This window comes from Poecile atricapillus, chromosome 6 (genome assembly GCF_030490865.1).
Source record: "Poecile atricapillus isolate bPoeAtr1 chromosome 6, bPoeAtr1.hap1, whole genome shotgun sequence".
NCBI lineage: Eukaryota > Metazoa > Chordata > Aves > Passeriformes > Paridae > Poecile > Poecile atricapillus.
In genome coordinates this window covers 30174991-30198752 of record NC_081254.1, presented here as the reverse complement: position 1 = coordinate 30198752, position 23762 = coordinate 30174991, and the positions used below count along the sequence as shown (strand labels likewise).

The window sequence follows — 23762 nt, the reverse complement described above, 5'->3', positions numbered from 1 at the left end:
TGAAAGTACCTTTGAAACTTCAGTCATGGACTTCAAATTCAATTTAAGTTTTAATCTTTATAGATTGGATACTGATATTAGTAGTCAAATAACACAGAGTCACTGAAATTAATGGATCTTTCTGAGTAAATTGTGACTTAACATGGGTAAAGGGATTAGATTTCTAACTGTTGAGATCATCAACAATGAATTGAGTGTGCATCAGACAGATATATTTAGATATAGATATAGATATATATATGCACATTTATATATATAACATGAGAAAATTTACAGAATCTTACTGTAAAATTCCTGTGGTGAACATCTGTTTTGTTCATGTTTAAAAACCTTAAGAGTGGCTAAAATAGTTTTCCAAAACTTTGAATATATGCAAAATATTAGAAATTATATTAAAATGTATTTAAGAGGGAAGCAAAAAACAAGCTAGTCTGGAGAATTCAAACCCTTTAATGACATTTTAAGAAAATAACTAAGCTGATTAATCAACTATATTTTTTCTTTTCTATGCCTATTTATAGAACAATTTAATGCCATTGTAACTATGGCATCACATTGTTCACAGACTTGTGGCATGACCTATTTTAAAACATGACATTGACAATGTACAAAATGGCCTACAGTGGATGGTTTTGCATTGAGAACACACAAAAGAGATATCCCAGATATTTGTAGACCTATCTGTACTCTCCATGGCATTCTTGACATGCATTCTATTCATGGCACATTCTATTTTCACTCAAACTGCCTCTTTACTACAAAAGATTTACAAAATATTGCAGAGAAGACGCATTACACTTTATCTCACTTGTTTGTGTTCTTGTTTGTACTCCATTTCCCCCTGAGTTTTTGTCATAGAAGGCTTTGGGAGGATTATTGTCCATTACAATTAAAAAAAAAAAACTCCAGTACTTTGCTGTTAAACAATCTAAATGGCTTTCAAATTGTCAAATATTTACACATGACCTTATCTGTAGATGGATTTAAGTGTGTTACTTCCACAACAATTTGTTTTTGGTTTTTAATCAGACAGATGGAATTTTGTGATTTTTTTCACTAAGGAGTTTGGTATTTTGGTATCTAGGTGTCTCTGCTAGATTTATTAATCCCTCTTCAAAATATATCACTGCACTGGAGAACAATTATTTTTGGTCAGTTATGATGTGAAAAATTACCATGGAAAGATCAAACAGTTTCTGTAACACCACAAAGTTAACGTTAAACTTATTAACTTTAAGCAAGTCTCCTGGCTAACCAAACCATTAGCTATTTTTATAATATTCCAGGGGAACATGTATTGACAAACACAGAGGAAGCAGTTATCATCTCTGTAAGAGATGAGGTGTGATCAGAAGGGTATATGTCATTGTACACTTGAATGTCATCTTGACCACAGCTAACAGCTACCTAAATTTCTCTTGGAATGCAGGTAGCTTCAGAGGCGTAGGTAATTTAACAGGTCAATTTATTCTTACATTTCAGTCATTTTTTTCATTTTTAAAAAAATAAATTATTGAATTCATGAAACTCCCTATCAACAACGATTGTCAGGCTTTGTAAAATAACCCATGGCCCTACCTGCTCATGTGTGATGAGTAAACACTCTGAATTTTCTTCAGGGATATATGGATGAGTTTGAGGAACGCAGAGGGAAAGGAAGCTTTCCTGCTATGATCACTCCAGCTTATCAAAATGCCAAGAAAGCAAATGAATTGGCAAGTGATGTAAGTACGAAATCTGAATCAATACAATTCATAAACAATTAAAACCAGCAGTTTGTCAGAGCAGTGCCTGAGAGGAGAATGCTAAAACTGCACTTGAGAAGTAAACAAAAGTGACATTTCTCTGCATTACTGGGAACTGGATGGCTCAGGGGATTAATAATATCCATTAATAGAAGGGGGCACAGCTTCAACTTGCATGAGGGAGGAGATGGATGTAGCAACTAATGGGGATCCCTACTGTTAGGTTAACCCTCCTGGCAAATCTGCACCTGTATTATTAATGAAACCTTCAACTGCCTTAATCATCCTGTGGACTACTGTGGTATTCCCAGTAGTGAATAAATGGAGGATGAATGAACTGTACTGGTTTTGATATTTTGATGTATCACGCCTCTAGCACAAAGCAAGTCATATGGAGGAAGTGAAGCATAAAGTATGACACTGTCACTTCACAGAAGTGAGCTTATTTCTGGGATGTGATTTTTGGTGTTGGGTGGTAAACGAAAGAACTGGCAAAGAGGTGGTGATGTGTGATTCCTGCATCCAGCCCATCCATTAGAGGGCCTCATCCCTGCTTGGGGAGACCATTTCTGGCAGTGACAAAAAATGGGTCAGTCTGTAAGTCAGTACCCTGTGGCTGCTCCGAAGGGTTCCTGTGAGTGACAACTTTTGTAGTGTGGACACCTGTCCCCGATGGGGCTGTCTGAGCTGATGAGCTCAGTCTGTCTTCTGGAGAGCTAACAGATGGTTGAGTCTTTCAGCTTGTATTAGTCTGGACTAGACATGAGCAATAAACTGGAGTGAAAGGATCAGTCATGTTCTGTTACCTGAGCTTATCATTGAGAGAATATAAAACACCTCGAATCCTCTGTGACCAATCCCAGTTTGATGACAAACTCAGTGGTCCCCTGTTTAAACATGAAATATTTAACCTTTCCAGATAAAGATCACAGTTTCATAGGTTTTGAAAATGTTAATGGTCAGTGGTTTCTTCATTAATTTATAATACATAGAGTGAAGAGGAGGATTGGTTCATGGCGGTAACATTTGCACACTGCAAAAAGATATTATCCTGACTCATGGAGCCAGTCTAAATAGTAAGGATGAAAAGGTGCACATCTATTTTATAATTCTCCCTACTTCTTTTCAGATAAAATACAAGAAAGATCTTTCCAAGATGAAAGGTGCAGCTCACTTTCACTCCCTAACAGCTGAAGACAACTTGGTCCTTAAACAAGCCCAAAGTGTTAACAAGCTTGTCAGTGAGGTAAGGGCTTGAATCAATCTCTTAACAAGTTTGGGAGCAGCTCATACAAACATTTGTGTTTGATGAGTAAGGACTGCAAGTTAAAAAAAAGCTGTTGTTCTTACTGCATTGTACATAAAAAAAATCATCTGTGTGTAGCACAGCAACTGGAGAGAAAAGCTCAAGAGCAGATCTTCAGGTGCTGCATTCTGGCCCTTCCAATCATCTGTATGAAAGTGTGGGAAATTAACCCCAGGAGAGTGATTCTAGTTCTGACCACATGGAGAATTGAATCCTGGAAAAAACCTACCCCAAACCTGAATTGTACTTTTAGTATGATATTACGGTATAATGCTTTAGGATGAATTGGAGACCTTACAGTGTCTCAAAGGGTATTCTAATAATCAAAAAATAAGAACAGAGACAAAATTTATACCTGGTTCTACATAAACCATAAAATACATGGCTGGTTATACAGATTTCTGTTTTCTTCCACTATGTTAAAGACTACGAGTCACTGATAATTGATTCTTTTTCTGCTTGGTAAGGGAAGATTGCAAGAGAATTCTCAGTAGATTCTGAATTATTAATTTATTTATAGTGTCATATCAGCTATAAAACTATTAATAAATGTGAGTTTCTACAACTTCCCCATGGCAGTTTCAAAACTTATACTCTTGAGATGTCAAAGTATAAAACCTTCAATAATGAAAAACCCCTGGAAGTAGGGCTGGAAGGGGCCTCCTGGGCCAACGATTCCTGGCTCCTGCTGGTTTGACACAGCATCGTATAATCCTCCTATTCCAATTTCTAGCCTACATTTATTCCTGTCCACTTTATTACCACTGTGTTGTGTGCTAGTGTTGCCCTTTAGTTTAAAAAGTTCTTCTCCCTGCATGGTTACTTTTCAAGAGGTTTACAAATACATCATTTTTCTTTCTCTCTGCCTTTGATTTCCTCGACTAAGCAAGCTGAGTTCCTCTCATCTCTCAGTCTTTCACTGCAGCTGTTACAGGCTGAGTACATGTTCCTTAAACAGGAATGACTGTAAGAGTGCAAAAGCTCTTGCTGAGGTCTTGCTGGAATCTGGTGCACCTTTGTACATGTTCATTTGCTCCACACCCACCTTAGGTGTCTTTCTGTACACCTTCTTTGTATATCATTGTTTTCTTAATAGTTTTTCTCCTGACACTGTCCTGCATACTTTGCAGAGGATGAAACTGTGTTTCTTTTTTCTATAAAATAAGAACTGAGTATATGAAAATTCTCTTCATATTAATTTTCATCATATGCCATCTGATGAAAACCAATTATCAGAATCTCTGAACAGTGGGTCTGCCTAGTAAAAAGTGTGTGAAGGAACTTAATAGACCACATTAAGGGTTTACCATAGCTTCCCATTGTGCATTTTTGTCACTAAGGTGGAGTACAAGAAGGATCTTGGGAACAACAAAGGCTACAGCATGAATTACTGTGACACTCCACAATTCAAGAATATGAGCAAGATCTCAAAATTCACCAGTGATGTAAGTTTTCAGTTCTTTGTGTGTAGCTGCTGGAATCACAGGTCACTGTGTGTATGCTTCAGATAAATGTGTGCTGGTAATGTGATAATAACTGATTTTAGCCTGTTTTTGTACAACATTTTTCCTAGTGTGTCCTGATGTATACCTCTGGGGCTCATTTTATTTAGGGTTACCAAAAGAACCATTAAGGTATTTGGAAGAGAGGTTACTTACCATGGACTGCTGATCTAGAGAAGTCAGTTATTGCTCTTGTTTGTCATGATTATTATTTATTTTATTGTGCATGTCCATTTCCTTACTAGTTAGGCAGAAGATACTTCACCAGAGTTCATGCTAGAGAGGAACATAGTTACAGTGCAAAAATAATTAGTGTTAATAACTTTACTTCTTGTTTCTCATGAAATAAAATTTTATTTCATACTGCCTCTTACCATTCTCTGAAATCCCAGAGGAGTAAATATTTTGCCATACAGTAGAGATGGTGGAATGATCAACTTTTCTTGTCAAATCCCCCACTCTGGGGTTGGTGCACCAAAGATGCACCAAAACAATCCAATTTTGTTAATTTTTGAATGCCCGAATATTGTCTCCCTGAGACTTTGTTCTAGTATTTATTTCTGATAAAATGCAGATGTATCTTCTTTTTGTGGCACTCAGATGATATGAAGAGCAAGTAAATGATATCTTATAGAGCAAGAAACTCATGGAGAGTTTTAGCTTTTATTTTTTAAAGTACCAAGGCTGACGTGGCCTAAGGAGTTCCTGTATTAGGGCAACACTAGTAGACCAGAGCTATAACAATTTGTGTCTCTGCTGTAAAACATGGAAACTCTGAAAAGCTGAAACTTTAGAAGAAAAGTTGAATATATTTTCTCAGAGTATTTTTGTTTGTTTGTTTGTTTTGTTTTTGTACAGCTTAAATACAAGGAAACCTACCAGAATGAGATGAAGGGTCACTATGTGGGTATTGGCATGGACAAGAGGATGCTCCATGCCATGAAAGTTGGCAGCTTGGCAAGCAATGTGAGTCCCTTTTAATCACACTTGTGTGGTTGTTGCCTCCTTGTCTTTCAGTTTTTCCAGAATTAAGTTGACAGAAATCTTTAGATCATACTGTATGGGGGATCTGATGGATAGATGTGTTGAGAAGAGGGGAAATTCTGGAAACCCTTTTGTAATGTTTTATGGCTCACAGTGTAAGCTGTTACATGGCTGTTTTATGGCCCACTGTGGAAGAAGTTAAAATAAGAAATTTCAGTGATCTGGCAACATACTGAGATCCTTCAGTTTTCTTTGACATCAGTAGGATGCTGAAGGTTGTTTGCCACCACCCCCAGGGTCAGACCTTTGCTGAAAAAAACAGTCCTTAATGAAGATTTCTGGATTCCAATTTAATTTACTGGGTTAGTCAAGAAGCTATTTCATTACATACCATTCCTTCAAGTACATTATTTACAAATCTGTAAGAAGCTTGAGAACTAAGCAGAAAGATAAAAGAGATGTGTCATAGGTGGAAGTTAAGTTAATGCTCCCACTGTTGGCATTGGATTAATTGAGAAGCTGAAAAAGAATCAATTAGTGGCTAAACTATGCAAATAATTTCATTTTCTTTGTCACTCATGACATTGAACTTACTTTGTTTCTTGTATTTAATATTAATATTATTGTTTCTCCTTTCCTCTTGACTGATAATTATTCAAACAAATGACAGCTGAAAAAAAAAAAAGAATGATTTTTTTTGTTCTCCTTGTGTTTCAGATAGCCTATAAGTCTGATTACAAACATGATGGTGTTGACTACAATTACCCAGCTACTCTCACTCCTTCATACCAGACAACAAGGAAGTTGGTCCCTTTGAAAGATGTAAATAATTTTATGTTTTTGTTTTTGTTTCTTTTCCCCTATGACTTGCATAGCTCATCATCTCTCTGTAGGAGAGATTGTGATAGATTGCATGTGTCAAATGATGATTTAATGGAAGGACCAACCAGCCATTGCTAACCAAGCTAAAGCAAAAAAGTGCAGTGTCAAGAGATCTCAGAGCAGTAAGAAGGGCTGCCACCTCCTGCTGCTGGCTTCAGTTCAGCACAGATTGTAGAGTGATGTGAAATCAGTGACTTCTGCCCTAGCCCAGCTCTGTGCTGCATAAGCCCCACCATCCTGGGGCAGCTTCAACAGCAGCAAAAGCACTGACAGACTGAAAGGACAGGGGGGCTAAAGCAGCCTTTGTGAATCCTTTGTGAAGTTCCTGAGGACACGGAATGTGAAGCTCCTTGGAGGGGAGCTGGTTGGTCACATAACCGTGCCAAGGAGGAGCCCCTGTGCCTGGGCTTGAGTTACTGCTGGAGCAGTGTGAGGAGCTTTGTGTACTGCTGTGGCTGTGTGTGTCCTTCAGAGAAACGAAGGATGGCAGCCTGTACAGCTCATGATGCTTTCATCTCTCACAGGCATTAAAAGCTTGACTGATCTCCTCTACCCTGTGACTCAGTTAGGAGCACAGTCACCAGGCATTGCTTGTAAAATCACCAGGAGGAGGGCAGCAGCCCTGCAGGGCATTTCTGACTTCCTAAAGTTTATACACCCTGTCTTTACGCTGAAATTGCAATAAACCAGCAGCAATATACATTAGAGAGATCATTAATATTATGTGAGATTTATCTGGGTTTAAACACCTCTTCCAAGACAAGAATGGCAGCATGAAGAGCTAGAATTGGGAACCCTGGTGTTTTTGAGGAAGTATTTGACACACTTCAGCTCTAAGATGAACTATTGCCTCTATAGCAGTAATTTCAGCTTTGCCTTTGTAAAAGCTGAAAACAGTATAATTCAGTGTTTGATTGCTTACTCATGCTCTTAAAGAGTTTAAGGTAAGCATAAATTCATGTCCAAAATGTAAAAAACATTTCAGCAATTCCAGTGGCTTTACAACTGATAGTCAGCATCAGGGTTTGAAACACATAATTCCACTGGCCACAGAGACTCTGTTGCACCAGTCCTGATCTAGGATTTTGAATTAGTCCCAGGACTGGTGTGCTCCCAAATAACCAACATGCCTACTCAGAACTCTTTTTGGAATACAACTCCCTCATATACTAAGAAATCACAAGTAGCAATAAATACACAGTTAAAAAGAAATGATCCCTTTCCATGGAATTAAAATTCTCTCTGTCTCTGAGGAAGCAAATGCACTGTTTTAAGTACTTTGATCACTTTGGACCTGTGAGATAATTCAGGCCTTTTTTCCTAGCTTTTATCATTCTGGCAAAATGAGGAAGTTTATATGAGGATATGGGAGATAAGAAGGTTTGCATTGAAATAGTTTCAGTAACTCAAAGTCTCTAGAAATATGCTCCACTTTACTGGAAAGAAGTGTTCTTAAGAAACTAGTTTTAAGCAATGTGATTCGCAATGCTTGCAAAGTGGTGATTAACTACAGTGAATATTAATGAGGGCCTACAGAGAATAATAATTGTGTTTTGTAGTATAGCAATGAGTACTTTTGCAGCAACAGGTTTGAAAGGAATCTTCATATTTTTTTTTTTTTATCATGCATGATTTGGGGCTTGAACATATTTATTTAATAACGTATTTTTTTTTTGCTACCATATTAATGTGTTAGTAATTTAGTAGGCTCCAGTCCTCTTCATGGATGACATTAAAATGACTTTTTTTTGGCACTATAAGTACGTATTTTTCTTTTTTTAACATCCTCACAAAACTCTGACCACACAGGGAAATTCTGTGGTTAATTTATTACATTAGAACTCAGTAAACACCAAGTATAAGAGAGTTCATTTGTGTCAGTGGTACACTGGACAAACCTCTTCATAGACAGTTACAATAATTCTTGTCTGATAAAGATAAAAATGGACAAAGTGATGGTTAAGAATATGAGTTTTATAGCAATGATTTGGGGGATTTTATAGCAATGATTTGGGGGATTTTATAGCAGTGATTTGCTTCTGTTGCTGCACCTTTGTAAGAATTTGTGGGTTTGACCGGAAAGGATAATAAGTGAAATAATTTTCAGAGTGGAATAAAAACTGTGACCTCAGACAGGGAAGTTTTCAGAGCACTAACTCAGATCTCATCCAAGAGATCCTGGAATTTTTCCTCAGCTCTATTTATTATGGTTTAAGTAATATTTTATCCAGATTATTAGTTATCAAAACTTCATCTATTCAATCTCTCATCTTCCAGTTTGACCATTTCTTCCTCTACTATTTTTTTTTCTTATTATTTTAAATTAGGTAAACTACAGGCAAAGCATAGACAAGCTGAAGTACAGCTCTGTTGCCAGCACACCACAAATTGCTCAAGCCAAAATAAATGCACAGCAGCTCAGTGATGTAAGTTCTGCCACTTTTATTTACTAGAGTGATGAGATAATTTTATTTCACAGCATTTGTAGCCTTATCTGTTTTATTCTTGATAGTTCTTCAGCAGATTCATAGCCAAACCAAGAATACATATTGAATGAAATCACTTTCAAAAATGTGGCGAGCATACCAGTAGATCTAATACTGTGTCCACTTTTAAGATTTGTATCAGTGTGCTTTTTTAAGAAATTATTTTCTGTGTATTTATTAAGGGAAGGTTTAAATTATATCTTTTGGGTTTAAAGATAATCAGTACCTCCTTTATTTATAGAATAAATTTCTACTTCCTAGTGTTTAAGTTAGCCTTATTGCCTTCATACTTGCATCACAAATTCTTATGTGTATTTATAATTTATGGCAACAATAACCTGAAATTTAACAGCAGTCAATTAGTCTAATGGTTATATTTTTACTAAATTAAAAATAACTGAATTTCTTGCTAACCTTTTCAACACATGCAGTTGAACTACCGAGCCCAGTATGAGAAGACAAAAACAAATTTCACTCTACCTCAGGATGTACCACTGTTAGTGAAAGCAAAAGCCAATGCTGAGTTATACAGCGAGGTAAGTCAAGCCTTGAGGAAATTCTGGCATTCATGATGCTGTTTTTAGACTGAAATTAATATAAAGATGATGGCACTCTTTCTGGAAGCATTTAGCATTTATCATTTGTCTTTGTACTAAACAACATGAATTATGATATCCAGAATAGGCAGGGATCCAATTTCAAGGACAGTGAAACCCTAGACATTTTTTTCCAAGATATTTTCACATGATCTGAATTTCTTTAAATCAGTAAATCAGTATTCACTCCACAAAACTAACTGCTTCTGAGGTGACATTTTAATGAAGCACCAACATTTGCACAGCTCTAGTAATTCAAAGTCCAGTGAAGTCATTTGGAAAGAAACAATGACTTCAGCCAACATGGATCAAGCCCACTGTTGCTCCATTCCTGGCAGGATTCCTGGCAATAAATAGTGATTTATTTCGAGTCTTGTGGGTTAAAACCAAGTGCTTGCAGGAAAAGTTGAATTTCTATGTAATTTTTAGAGTATTTTTCAGGCCTCCATTGTCATAGATAGTTTTGGAGGAAAAAGAACCCAAGACAAGGGCAAAATGAGGAAAATACTTCCAGATATTACTGGTGTGACTTTTATTTTTTAACCAGTTTCACGATTTTTCGTGGTGTTCAGTTGTCATTACTGCAAGTTTTTTGTGTCTTGTGTTCTTCCCCTAAGTTTTATTTAAGTTGCATTGGCAAAGTGTTGTGGAGGAACATTCTTTGTGACTACAACTTTGTAGATGTCAGGATGCATGCTCTTTGTTAGATATTGGTAAAATATAAACATGTAAAAAGCCAAATCCAGAAACTCGGGTTTCCTGAAAACCCCATGCAAGGTATGGATGAAGGCATAGCTGATCTTGCTTTAATGGAATTTCAAGTGGAATATTGAAAAACAGCTTAAAAAAAATATTACTTTAAGTTCCACTAACTTTCAGGAGTTAAATATGTGTTTCTCATGTGTTCCATCAGTGTTTGTGAGATAGTGAGTTCATGGGTGTGCTTTTGAAGACAATCTCCTGATCATAGGGGCTGCTTCACTGACCTCTGCTTCACACTGTGGGCTGGTCTCAGAGCACACCAGCTGGATTCCTTTTGAACGCTCTCCAGGAGCTCATGTAAAGAGCTGCAGCTTCAAATTCAGTGCATGGGACTTGACTGATATAATTTGGATGGAAAAGAAAAATCCTGAAATGAGTGGTGTGTTGTCTGGTTCTTAGCACTAACTGTTCTGCCTAAAGATCAGCTCCTATAGATCTGTATTATTTGCATAGGTAGACATAACCAGAGGCAATTTTGAAAAACCCTCCCTCCTGCATATCTGTCTGAAATTGAGAATTATTGATGGATGTTCTGGGACATTACGTGCTTGTGAACTCCAAGAATAAAATTTTGACTCAATGCTAGACAATTAATTAGCTGAAAAAGACAATGAACTATGACTTAAGAAGGTCCCAGTTTGTGGACTGAGCATATTTATGCTTCTGTTTTTCTCTGAGTCATTTCCATGTTTGTTTGAAAATCCTGTGTGTTTATGTGTTAGTGACATGTTGCTGTCTTTCCTTCCTCAGATTAAGTACAAAGAAGGCTGGGAGAAGAGTAAGGGCCGGGGCTTTGAAATAAAACTTGATTCTCTGCCTTTACTTGCTGCCAAAGCTTCAAGAGATCTTGCCAGTGATGTATGTTACATTTAGTTACCTGGGAATTACTCTTTGTATGAGTAGCTATAGCACAGGGAAATAAAGCATAGCTCACTTCATCTGGATTTTTAAATCCTGCATTTGGCTGTCCAACTTTCTCAGTGGCTAATGAAGAGTTGGAAACTTTCTCAGATTCTGCTGTGATATTTCACTCTCCAAAAATTATTTTTTTAAAAATCATGTGTACAGGGTGAAGCAAAATTTACACAATAAACCCATAGTGAAATTCAGTGTTTTAAATTGTTTATAGCCTCAAAAATAGTATTATCATCTACTACAAAGAGAATGCATATTTCTTTAGTCTGCTTCCTTAACATAAACACATGTATATAAAAAAAATTCCAAACAAAATCTTTATAAACAACTTATATCAAGATTTTTAACCTGTGGAGATGCAGAAAAAGGAGACACTTTTTCTGCAGCTGGAAAGTATTCAGCAGTGGTAGGGATTCTAAAATCCCACCTCATTAAAAAATTCAAGCCTTGAATTCCTTGCTTGGATTGATTTCTTATCTTTGCCTTTAACAGCCAGATAATTTAACTAATCAGAAGAATTAAAGTTTATAAGCATATTCACCTCAGAGGGCTGAGCCTTAAAGAATGAGGTTAAAGACCTCGTAAATGAGACTGACCTTGCATCTTTGTAATTTCTAAGAAAATCTGGGAAATTTGAAGTGACAATGAGAGAATCAGACTGAGCTCTTCTAAATTTTGACCATCCAAATCACCAGTGAAAAACATATTGCTTATCCCATAGGTAATTGAAAATAATCTTAGATTTACACTTTTTTTTCAACAGATTAAATATAAAGAAGAATATGAAAGAACAAAAGGAAAAACAACTGAAACCAAGGATTCAAGACTTTTGCACTCTCTGAAGGTGGCCAAGATGAGTAGTGAGGTAAATTATTTCTCTTATTCAAAAGGTGGTTTTCATAATTAGGAAACTTTCAGCAACATTATGTGATCTACCACTGTTACTGCTCTCACTGTAAGGAATTCTTGGAAGCATTTAACAAAATTAGCTTCCTTCACCATCTGTTAATCTGCAATGATTGCACAGCAGGGGATTTTGGGCAACGGTGTCCTTATTTTGGGTCAGGAAAATAACATCCTGTTAAAACCTCAATATGAATAAAAGATCATCATATTAAAACCTCAGTACAAACACTTCGACACAGAGCTTTCAAATCTGTAAGGGTATGTTTAAAAGTGAGGTGAACTGTAATAGGAAAATGTTTCTAGAATCTAGAAAATTTACCTTGCTATCTGTTTTGTCCCTTATAGGACCTGATTTCTACACGTGCTTGGGGGGTTTTTTGCCAAATCTGTATAAGGACCCAAACAAAAGGGGTGACTTAAGATAGCTTTGAAATATCTGACACAATCTTTTAAAATCCTCTTTCTAGATTGCCTACAAAAAAGGTTTTGAGGAGAGCAAGGCCAATTTCCACCTGCCCATGGATATGATAAATCTGAGGCATGCTAAGAAGGCTCAGGCACTTGCCAGTGACTTGGATTATAGAACCAGACTCCATGAGTACACAGTGCTCCCAGAAGATATGAAGACCAAGTGGGCAAAGAAGGCCTATGATCTCCAGAGTGATGTAAGATGATGTACACCCAGCTTAACCATTAAAAACAGTACAAGAGATTATAACTTTTTCTATTTAATGTTAATTCTTGTTTCATATGAACGCTGATTGTACTATGGCTTTTTAAAATGTCTTTGCAATGCCTTTGAAACTGGAAAGGGTGCACATGCTCACTTGCAAACATTATCCTTGTGTTCCCTGTGCCAATAAATGTAATTTTCCTCTTCAGCTCCAATATAGGGCAGACCTGACATGGATGAAAGGAGCTGGATGTATCACAGAAGGAAGTCTTAATATACAACAAGCCAAAAAAGTAGGAGATTTAGTCAGTGAGGTAAGCAAAGTTCTGGGGCTTCTGTCTCTTGTTTGTTCAAAGGTTCATTTACACTTATTCATTCCATTACATTGTGTGGAATAGGTAAGGGATTCATAACAAGGAATATCTGAGAAATGGAAAAACTGATGGGCATAATTTAGTTATTCTAGAGTTTAGAAGATCCTGGGTTAGAGATTAAAATTATGTTTTCACTTTGTATAATTATAAAAATAATCTATGAGGTAGAAATCTCTGTAGTTGTGCTTCCACCTCTTTTTGTTCTCCTGTCCATTTTGCAGATCAGCATTGAATTTCCATTTTCATGTGCTGCATGATGTACAAAGAGGCTTTAAGGAGCAGTATTTAAAAATTAGATATTTGTTAGCCATAGTTGAAAATTTCCTTGCTCCTTGGCAAGTAGGAGCTGTGACTTTACTGGCAGCTTCAGCTTTTCCTGCTTTTTATTGCTTTTGCTTTATTAATTCATGGCTTTGCACTGCCATTAACCTTATGGAAGTGAACTTTCTCAGCTTCTTAGCTATGGTTGAGCAGTCTCACTAGTGCTAGGAAAACTAGAGAACATAAAGAATAAATTGGGGGAAGTCTGACAAGAAGGATAAAATCCCACTTAGTTCTGGAAGGAGGAACAGAAGCCAGTTAGTTACTGGCGATCACACTCTCTGACACTTTGGGTCTCTGACACCCTCTCACTACTCTTACAAAGGGGAGAAAATACATCTCAGAAACAAAAGAAGAGCAGCTACCTCAGATCTGGTGTCTTGCTACAGGTGGAGTGACATCTGCTTGTGAGGTGTGCTGTAGCAATAATCACTTCCACAAATATTTAATCCATAATGATCTGCCTTTTCATTCCAGTGCTGTGCAAGGCCACGAGATGGCTGACAGTCACTTAAACTGGAGACTGGTGGATATTATTTTAGAGATCTCTGTTGCCATACAAAGCCTGGTGTTTTGTCATTTCTTTGCAGGATGTCACTACATTGTGTTCCATGCAATGTGACAAAACATGCTGTTTTTAATCTGCCTCCCTCCCTTCCAGGTTTCTAAAATAAAGCGATGAGCACCTCTTTGAAGTGCTGCGTGCTTTTTTAACTTCTATTTTGTGTTCCCCTAGCAGAGACACAGTGTAAACTGATCTGTTCACCCATCAGTTCAAACAGAAGAATTTCTCTCCTGAAATGCCAGATAATGGAAAAAATGCATTTCCACAATTTCTAGGTGGAATGCCCCACTTCATGACCGTACTGGTAGAATAAGAATTCAATTAAAGTGTACAAGAAGTGTTTGCTTGGTCTCCCCTGTCATACTGAGGTCCTGAAACAGAGTCCTGCATTCCTTGTACTATCTCAAAGAAAGAAAGAAAGGATGCTTAGCTTGCTCTCAAATGAGTGGTGCAATAGGCTGAGGCAAAGACAATAATTTAAAATAGGCCTGTCCTAAAGCCTTATTAAGTCAATTAAAGTTTTCCATTCACTTTGGTGTGTTTCAGATGTAAAACAAAATGTAAAATGGAATGAAACTATGGACAGTCTTATTTACCAAACTAAAAAATATTAGTCTCTATGCACATTTGTCCATTCAAATGGATTTTATGTAAGTACTGGCACCAGAGGATGAATGAAGAACAATACCTTTTCCCATATCTGAGACTTGAACCTTGTGGAGGCCTCTAATAACTGCTCATCCCAGAAAGGATTAACTGCAATGTCTATGCCTAGGTCTACTTTGAAAAGAGGAAGATTTTGAGAGGATGGGGAAGATTTTGAATTCAAGTTAATTTTCAGGACTCTGAAATTGCTTTCTCTAGTTTAATTATCATCTTAATAATTTAAAAATATCTCAGTAACATATGTTCAGTGATTTGAACCACCCATGAATGTGCTTGAGAAGTCTCTTGTAAGGAAATGAGATAATAACACATACTGTGTGGCTTATCAGCTCTCTTGGGTCCTAACCTAAGTCACACCCAGGTTGTGAACACCACTTGCTGCTTGGTGTGCAACCTAGGTCCTGTAAGATATGTAGACAGCACATCTGGCACCAAAGATATCCATGCCTGCAATATCAGCAACAATGCATTTGGCACACAGCTGTGCACTGCCCTCACCTCAAAATATCGGCAGTGGGCAGTACTTGGAAGCTAATCTTGTTGATACCTGTGTTAAAACTGTCTTGGGAATTTACAGGGCTCTTTTGGCTCTATCACTCATGTATTTTTTAAAAGTAATACATTTTTGGGGGAGGGCAAGTACTGTAGAAAATTTTGTGTAACTTGCTTTAATTTGCTGTAGAAAAAGTACAGGCAGAAGGCTGATGCTCTGAAGTTCACCAGTGTGGCTGACAGTTCTCAGATCAAGCATGCCAAGAAAAGCCAGGAACTTCAAAGTGATGTGAGTCCTTGACTGAATTTGTCTCTTTGCAAACAGCTTAGGCATAATGTGGTCATTCCTGACATATGTACACCAGTGTGATGGTAAAAGAGCCCACAGTCATGAAGACTTTCTATACATGAAGTTTCTTCAAATTCATTCTAACAGGTTTTATTTGTTTATTTGATTAATTTTCTCCCTGAATTCTTTGAACTAGAATAACAGCAACAAAAATCAAACACCATTGGGAATGGGCTCCTGACTCTTGTTAGTTGTCTGTTGTGTGCTGGACAAACTGCCTTTCTGTGTGTGCTGAAATCAGAACAGTAACCATAGATTTAGAGCTTTATAGTAGGGACTTCTTTTTCTGTGGGATGTAAGAAATGTAACACTTTGTGAAATGAGGCATATTTTCATAGTTTTTGAACAGCTCCTCCAAGAACTTCATGGGCTAAAACAGAGCAGTTAATTTCTCTGCTGTCGTAGCCCTGGGATATAAAATGGGGATGATTTCTACTTGGATCATAAAAGGTCCTTGATGTTTTCATTCAAAGTTGTAATGTTAGTCCTCACTGGAGTATTGTGTCAGCAATTACATTTAGGTCACAAATGTTCTCTGAAGATTCACTTGCTTAGTGTTCTTCATTTCATGCCTACAATTCTCTATGTCCTATTAAAGACTTTCATTCTACCCAAGAAGTAGATGCCGTTTAACATTGGGTGAAATATATTCTTGCATGCATTTTGTATAGAGTATGAATTGTTGCCAGCTTTATAGCTAGGTAAGTAGCTAATTTTGGGAAATAAAATCAAAGTATCCTGATATATGTGCTGTTTCACTGCTTCCTTGAAATTTAACCATGAGCAGTTTCATCAACCTCCCTCTATAAGCCAGTTTTTACCTCCCTATTTAACACAAAAGTTCAGGATGCTAAAGAATAATTTTCCCAAATAAGTTAACCCTTACTAATCCTTGAATATTTGGGGTGTTTTAACCAGTATTCCTTCAACATTAAATATGGACTACTGCTTGTTGACCCTGCTTTGCTTTCTGTGGACAGGTTGCCTACAGGTCAGGGAAAGAGCAGTTTCTTCATCAGTACACCATCAGCAAAGATGACCCTGTCTTCATGCTGGCCAAAGCAAATGCTGCCAATATCAGTGAGGTACTGTGTCATTCCCTCACTTCTGTGAATAGTTACAGCTGCTGTGAAATACTTTTTCTGTAGGTAAAGGTTATGTTCCTTCTCAGAGAATGTCCTCATGTTTTAGATATAAATACTTGAAATTTAATTCCATGCTCTTAATAAATCGTAGTCACATCTGCTGTTCTGAAGACTTGCCACTTCTAGAGTTTGAAGCTGTGCATTTTTCACATGCTTCCAGGTGAGTGGCACACTGACAATTTCACTGGAACCAGTGAGATATTGGGGTTTCAGTAACCACAGTGTCCACAGTTAAAGGGTGTAAAGGAAGAAACCAGGAGCTGATCTGTAGCCATGTGGCTTCTGGGCATGGAATGTAGAAGGGACTCATTAATTGAGAGCTTTCACTGTGACTATAGAACAAATAGAATGGATTGATAGTAATAAAGAAACGGTGCTGTTGTCTTCTCTTTAGAAACTCTACAGGAGTAGCTGGGAGAAGCAGAAGGAAAAAGGATTTGTGCTTCGTTTGGATGCTTTGTCATTCCTGACAGCTAAGGCAAAGAGGGATCTGGCAAGTGATGTGAGTATGGACTCCATCAGCCTTCTTTTTCTTAGGACAGCTGACAGCCCAGGTTGCTGCTAGTGTTGGGGATGTGTCACATATGTTTCAGTGCCCTGAGCCATCCTCACTCGATTCATGCTAAGGAGCAATGGAGGAGTTGTCTGGGTGATTGGCATTCTGTAATTAGACAGAGGGTTTGCTCTGAGCAACTCAGAACTTTTCCCCACATGCTGACTGTGTTTTCCTATTCTCACTTTGACCTGAGGGTGAATTTTAGAACTCAAAATGAAATGGAAATCTCCTGTGAAACATTGTAACTTAATACATCTATGCCTGGCCAGAAAATTCCTGAAAGAACCTTCTGACCTCCATGCCTGAAGAATGTTGTTTTTGCTAGAGAGAACCAAAAAGAAAATATTTCTTGCAGGTTTTTGTAAACATATTATTATCAAGAAAGGACTTATTCTTTATAGACACTAATTTCTAAGGCATTCCAGTTCTCTTTTGCAAACGATCTTCTTACTTGCTTGTACTGAGGACCCAGCATGCCACACCACTGACAGACCATTGCTTTACTCCCAGTAGAGTTTTCAGTTTGGCAGCTTAAATCTTTTACTCTTGGTCTGTTTTCTTCTTCACAGGTTAAATATAAGGAAGGTTATGAGAAGATGAAGGGTAAGCTCATTGGAGTAAAAGCTGTGGAGGAAGATTCGCAGATGGCTCATTCCCTGCAGATGTCAAAGTTGCAGAGTGATGTGGAGTACAAGAAAGCCTTTGAGGGCACAAAGAGTCAGTTCCAGATCCCCATGGACATGGTTAACCTTGTTCATGCCAAAAAGGCTCAGAATCTGGCCACAGATATAGGATACAAGACATCTCTCCATCAGTACACAGCCCTGCCTACTGACAGGAGGGTGGCATGGGCCAAGTGGGCCTACGGATTGCAAAGTGATGTAAGTCCAGAGCTTCAATTATTTCAATACCCTCACATCCAGCCCTTTTCCAGCCCCACTTAGGGCTGACTTTCTTCAGACATTTATGCTTGTAATGCCATGACATCTTTATGCACCTAATTTTTCAGCTATTAAACAGTGAATATTACCAGTAAATATTAACCACTTATTTCCTCAAGAGATATATTTAAGTTGTGCAGTGTTTTTGAGGAGGGTTATAACTCCTCATACAGGCATGGCTTCTTCAAAGCCTACTTCAAATGCTAATAAAACACTAGGATTCCTATATGATGTACATTTATTTTTGCTTCCTAATGTGCAGGGAGGTTAAATAATGTACAGTGCTAAAATTGGTGATAAAATTCCATATGGAGACCACATGTTCAGCTGTAACCATCAGATGAACAGTCTGATACTGTAAACAGTTAAGTTAGACTTTCCATTCTGAGACTGTAAGTCTGAACTTTTCAAGGAAACTGAGATAGAAATGTGTGCAGGCCCTGTTGAAGTATGGCTGCTGAAACTTTTGTGACATCTCTGAGAAACCTGAGTTACAGCCAAGCATTTGAAATTCAGTACTCTTGCTAGGACAGATTTTGTGAGGAAAGCAAGAAGTGCTCCTGTACTCTTCTTCCTTAAAGACAAATGGAAAACCAAACAAAACAAAACACTTTCTCTCCAGTAAAACAAAAGGGTATGGCTTGGGAAATGCTAAGTATCATTTTCTTTTTATTGCAAGTCATGGATGATCTTTTAAGGAGTGTTCTGTATACAATAAAACTGAAGTTATAGTAAAAATTGCAAATATCAGTAAGGTGTAGACCACTTTTTAAAATTACCTTGCAAGGCATATTGCACAAGTGCTGGTGAATCCTTATACTTCTATTTCATTCTGTATTTTTTTAGTTTTCCTTGCAACTATGCAATAGTGAATAAAACAAAAGCAGGCGCTAATTTGACTTCATTGTTGTTCCAGAGATGTCTGAATCCTTTAATGACATTTTAAGTGTATGAACACCAACAATAGGACATTTTCTTTCCTTTGTCAGAACCGATACAGAGCAGATTTGAACTGGATGAAAGGAGCTGGATGGATAGCCACTGGGTCATTAAATGTGGAACAGGCTAAGAAGGCAGGAGAACTCATTAGTGAGGTGAGATTTCATGACAGCATGTAACAGAATTTGCTGCATAATGCGTGCAAAATGTCTGTATAAAATTAAAATAATTTCCACTCAAAGGGGAAAGAAAAAGGCATACCACATGAAAGCCCTCAAAACCAGGGATAGGACTGGTAATTAGAGGGAAACCAGATACCAAACACATACCAGTAGGAGTCCATATAGCCTTTGCAAAAACAAAGTAGGTGACAAATGATATTATGAATAATAATGGCAATCAAACAGTGCTCAATTGCTACCCACTAGCCTACCTTTTTAATGAAGCAAAACAGGAGAGATGATGAAAAGATGGAGCCATTGGACCCAGAACTTTCTTTTGTAACAGATACACGTTTCCTTCTTGCTCATTTTTCATATATATTCATGCTAGTTATTGACATTCATATAGATATCTGTCTGTAGCTATCTATCAGCCCAAGCAGTTTTCATCCTTATTTCTCCCTATAACCAGTATCACTTAGAGGAGAAGGCAGACTCTAGAATACTTTGTGCCTGTCCCATGAGGCCTTCAAACGAAGTTCTGGTGGAAATGGTTAAAAGGTGCACAGTATTCTGTTTCTGTTATTTCAGAGGTAGTCCTGCTGGCCAAATCTGTTGTAAGAGATTGAATCCTGTGATTTTTCAATGAGTATGATGCAGGAATCATGTGTCCATTCAGTCTGCGGTGTCTCAGAGAAGTACAGTCATCCTTGCACAACTGACTGCTAACAGTTTCTTTCCCCATGTAATCATCCATTGTGAAGAAGGATGATTTTTGAGACACAATAAATGAGATCCTCAGCTAGTGTCAAGCAAGGTAGCTTTATAAAAACTGGTACAGTAATGCCATCTGGAATACTAACTGTGAATCTGTATAGGTATTCCATTTGGATGTTAAAGTAGTGAGAATAGCTGAGTAGAAATTTGACCCCCTAGATTGTTCATCTCAACCTTTTTGTGAGTACTAAGTAATGCTGGGTTTCTATGAGCCTTGTCCTTTCTTCCATATAGTGACTAGTCCTTCTAATACTGCTGCAAAACAATTGCCAGCATACAATCTCTAGCTGTTGTATGCAGAGGTGTTCTGGTCAACTCTGCTTTGTCTCCAAATCTGATTAAGACAAGGCATAAACCACTTTTGTTCCCTGTTAAACTCAGTAAGATTGCTCATTTTTAAGATATTATTTTTGGAAACCAAAACATTACTTATAAGCTTATAATGCTTTAAAGTGCTTATGTTTTATATTGGTATTTTTAGTCTTTGAAGGGTCAAGATGTTGCTTCAGATAAAATTCTGTGGGTTGCAGCTCAGTTTAAAGGAAAATGACATGACATGAGTTTTTCTCAGGCATTTGGAAAATTTAGTATGTGGTATTTGGAGAAGTGGTAAGGATATTGATGGATTTAAGACAACTCTTGCAGGAATGGAAGCTTTTAGTAACCTGGCCAAATGGAAAAAGTGTAATTTTTCCATTGAAATGGCTACACTTTAATTATGTATATATAACAAGACCAAGAAGATTTCAGAAGCTACTATGAGTCCTTAACAGCAAGAAAAATTAGTATAATTTTCTAGAAGATATGCCATAAAAATTAGGTACAGTTTCAAGGACTGCACAGATTTGCTGCAGGTTTAAGGAGGTAACCTAAACCCCTAAACAATAAGTTAAATAGTTGCCATTTTTAACACACAATTGTCTATTATTTCTTGCTTAAAGGAACTATAAATTAAAAATAGAATCAGTCATACTCTATTTGAAGTAATGTAGAAATGATTTTAAAATCCTGAGTTCTGGAGTATTTAGGTAAGCAGAACCTGATTTTGAAATATTTTTCCTATATTTAAAGATTAATATTAATTGGCAAAAGGTTATTGTTAAATTGAAACAAATATTAATCTGAAAGTACCTAGGACATAAAGATGAGGAAAGAGGAATAATAATTATGTTCACAAATTCACTCTAATCTCCAGCAACCTATGATTTTTCTCTTTCAAATAGCATGAAAGAGCAGCACAAAATTCACAGCTTTGATCTTTTTCTGCTCAACAGAAGAAGTACCGTCAGCATCCATATGCTTTGAAGTTTACCAGTATTAAAGACACTCCTGAGATGATCCAGGCTAGAATTAGTTATAACCAGGCTGTGGATGTAAGTTATAATGTATATACATTATGATTATAAGAGTGGTATCCTCTTTGAACGACCTGATTGAAGCACTGGCTTTCTCTCTCTTTCTTTCTCTGAGATTATCCTTGGAAACTGTGAAACTTCTGTATTCTGGTGTGGTGCATCCCACAAAGAGAATGTTTCTAACTTAGACTGGGAAGACATCCCACAGAAGTGAATGGGATTTTCGTACAGAAAGAATTCTGTCCCATTTATTTTCAGAAGGAAAATTTAGGACTAAGACTGACCTTTGACCTTTAAAGAATTTTGGCCTTTTGATATTCATTAAGGAAGAACATGTTTGGGGTTCTTTCCTCTTTTCAAACAGATCTTTCAAATTTCAGTTTCTGCATATTCTTTGGAAACAAAATATAAGGCAGAATGACAAGGAAGGAAAAATAAATTATTTCAAGCTGTCATCCTGCTGAGAGAGAAATCCAGGAGGGGAAACCTTAAAGGGAAGAATTGAGTCTGTTTGGTGTTTAAACATGTTTATTTTTAATAGAAGAGCGATTTAAAAATATTGTAGACTTAACTGGGATAATACAGAAGTGAATAATAAGCAAAAGTCACTCAAAAAAGACAAGTTTCAAACATGAGAGGATGTTTTATTGTGAAAATAGATATTTTTAAAGTGAAGGAGAAGATGAAAGACTTTGTGTAAAACACATGCTATTGTAATACTTTTGGTGTCTGTGCCTTTGGTTTAATTAATAAGATCCAAAAGGCTTACATCTCAGGCAGGATAAATATAAGTCATTTTGTTTCACTGAGCCACAGTCAAAATCAGTCTGGTGCTCTACTTCTTCACACATGGAGTTCTCATTAATTTTCCTCTTAGAGAGCTGCAATACAAGTGGGCCCAGCTGCTAAAGAAGTGTCAGACAGGTGAAATGGAGGGGTCCATTCTAATCTAGAGGGTCTTGGACTCTCCTGAAGAAATAATAGCCTGGGAAAGGCAAGTCAGGTGCTCCAGACATGGGTCATCTCTAAGGCCAAAAACAAGTGTGTGTCTGTTCCCATCTAAAGTTATGGTGTCCATGTAAGAAAAAAACCAGGCTAGCAAAGAAAAATAATATGGAAAGGAGAACTCTGCATGGCCATTACAGAGGAAGTTCCAGTTCCAGTTAATTGCACAGAACTCCTCTTACCTCTCTGCAGACATCTGAAAGTTATCTGGTCCTGGGCCAGCTCTGTGTTCTTCCTCCAAGGGTTGTTGTGAGTGGCACACACAGGCACCTCTTCTGTGATGGGATAAATCACCTTCTGAGGTGTTTAAATCTCTTCCCATTGACAATTGAGAACCCCTTTGCGTCTAACTCTGGACATAAATTTGGAGTAATTGCAAAGATAATTACCATCCCATTTATCTGCTAAAATTGAACACCTTTGGAGGAGTGTTTGGGGATCTTCAGCTCCCTGTATTTTTCAAAGTGGATTTTCAAAGTGTTAGTGGGCTAACATTACTACTGTCACCACTAATGAGTAGTGGGCTACTCATCGCTGCACACCCTCAATCACTACTGTTTATTTTTCTTCTCCCTGCTCACATATGTTAGAAGCTTTATCAAATTAATATTCAAATATCTGAATTTTCATATACATTGATTTACACACTCAAAACTTCAAGGAGCTCTTCTCTAGCATACTCTAGATGATAAGTGTATCAGACTCCCAAAGGCTTTTGAATCCATTTTGACTGATACAATTACCTGTATTTATTAATGCCTCTGCTGCTTTTCTGTAGTGTTTGCTTTCCATAAACTTAATTGTTAATGTTTTTGTTTGAACTAATGATTGAACATTTAGAGAGTACTTGTTACTGAAATTTGTCTCTGTTTGCAGAGGCTGTACAAGGAGCATGGAGAGAGTATAAAGCATCAGTATACACCAACGACAGATCTTCCTGAAATCCTTCAGGCCAAATTAAATGCTATGAATATCAGTGAGGTATAAACCTGACCTTTAATATTTTAAAGGAAAGTGGAAATGTTGATAGTGCTTCGCTATTTGTTCTAAACAGGAAATCATACTGTCTTTTCTTTCCCCAGTATATCATCATTCTATGGTCTAAATATTTCTGAAGTAATGTGGGAAACCAAACTTCTTATCCAACATTAGAATGTTCTCACCTACATTAGAAAATGAACAAGCAAATAGTCTTTTATAATGGACATTTGTCTTGCAGTAATTCCTGTTGTGCATTGCCAGTTTCATTTGTGTTTGCCCTCTGCCTCAGAACAGAATGAAACTCATGTGGAAACATTTCTAGGGTCTCAATAATGCTGTGATGTCAACCCTCTGAACAGCAACTCTTCTTTATTTCTG

At 37.2% G+C, this 23762-nt stretch overlaps 1 protein-coding gene across 2 annotated transcripts in view; it reads left to right on the top strand.

Annotated features, from left to right (window-relative positions):
* NRAP (nebulin related anchoring protein) overlaps window positions 1-23762 on the top strand; it is a 47964-nt gene that overhangs the window by 8965 nt on the left and 15237 nt on the right. Inside the window, exons 10-27 of one of the 2 annotated variants that reach the window (XM_058840988.1) lie at window positions 1620-1724; window positions 2875-2991; window positions 4392-4496; window positions 5412-5519; window positions 6255-6359; window positions 8747-8845; window positions 9337-9441; window positions 11014-11121; window positions 11942-12043; window positions 12552-12749; window positions 12967-13071; window positions 15366-15464; window positions 16505-16609; window positions 17064-17171; window positions 17795-18106; window positions 19156-19260; window positions 21318-21416; window positions 23280-23384. In XM_058840988.1, coding sequence (XP_058696971.1) covers window positions 1620-1724; window positions 2875-2991; window positions 4392-4496; window positions 5412-5519; window positions 6255-6359; window positions 8747-8845; window positions 9337-9441; window positions 11014-11121; window positions 11942-12043; window positions 12552-12749; window positions 12967-13071; window positions 15366-15464; window positions 16505-16609; window positions 17064-17171; window positions 17795-18106; window positions 19156-19260; window positions 21318-21416; window positions 23280-23384 — 2190 coding nt within the window. The remainder of the gene's footprint in view (window positions 1-1619; window positions 1725-2874; window positions 2992-4391; window positions 4497-5411; window positions 5520-6254; window positions 6360-8746; window positions 8846-9336; window positions 9442-11013; window positions 11122-11941; window positions 12044-12551; window positions 12750-12966; window positions 13072-15365; window positions 15465-16504; window positions 16610-17063; window positions 17172-17794; window positions 18107-19155; window positions 19261-21317; window positions 21417-23279; window positions 23385-23762) is intronic. The other variant, XM_058840989.1, reaches the window with a different exon arrangement.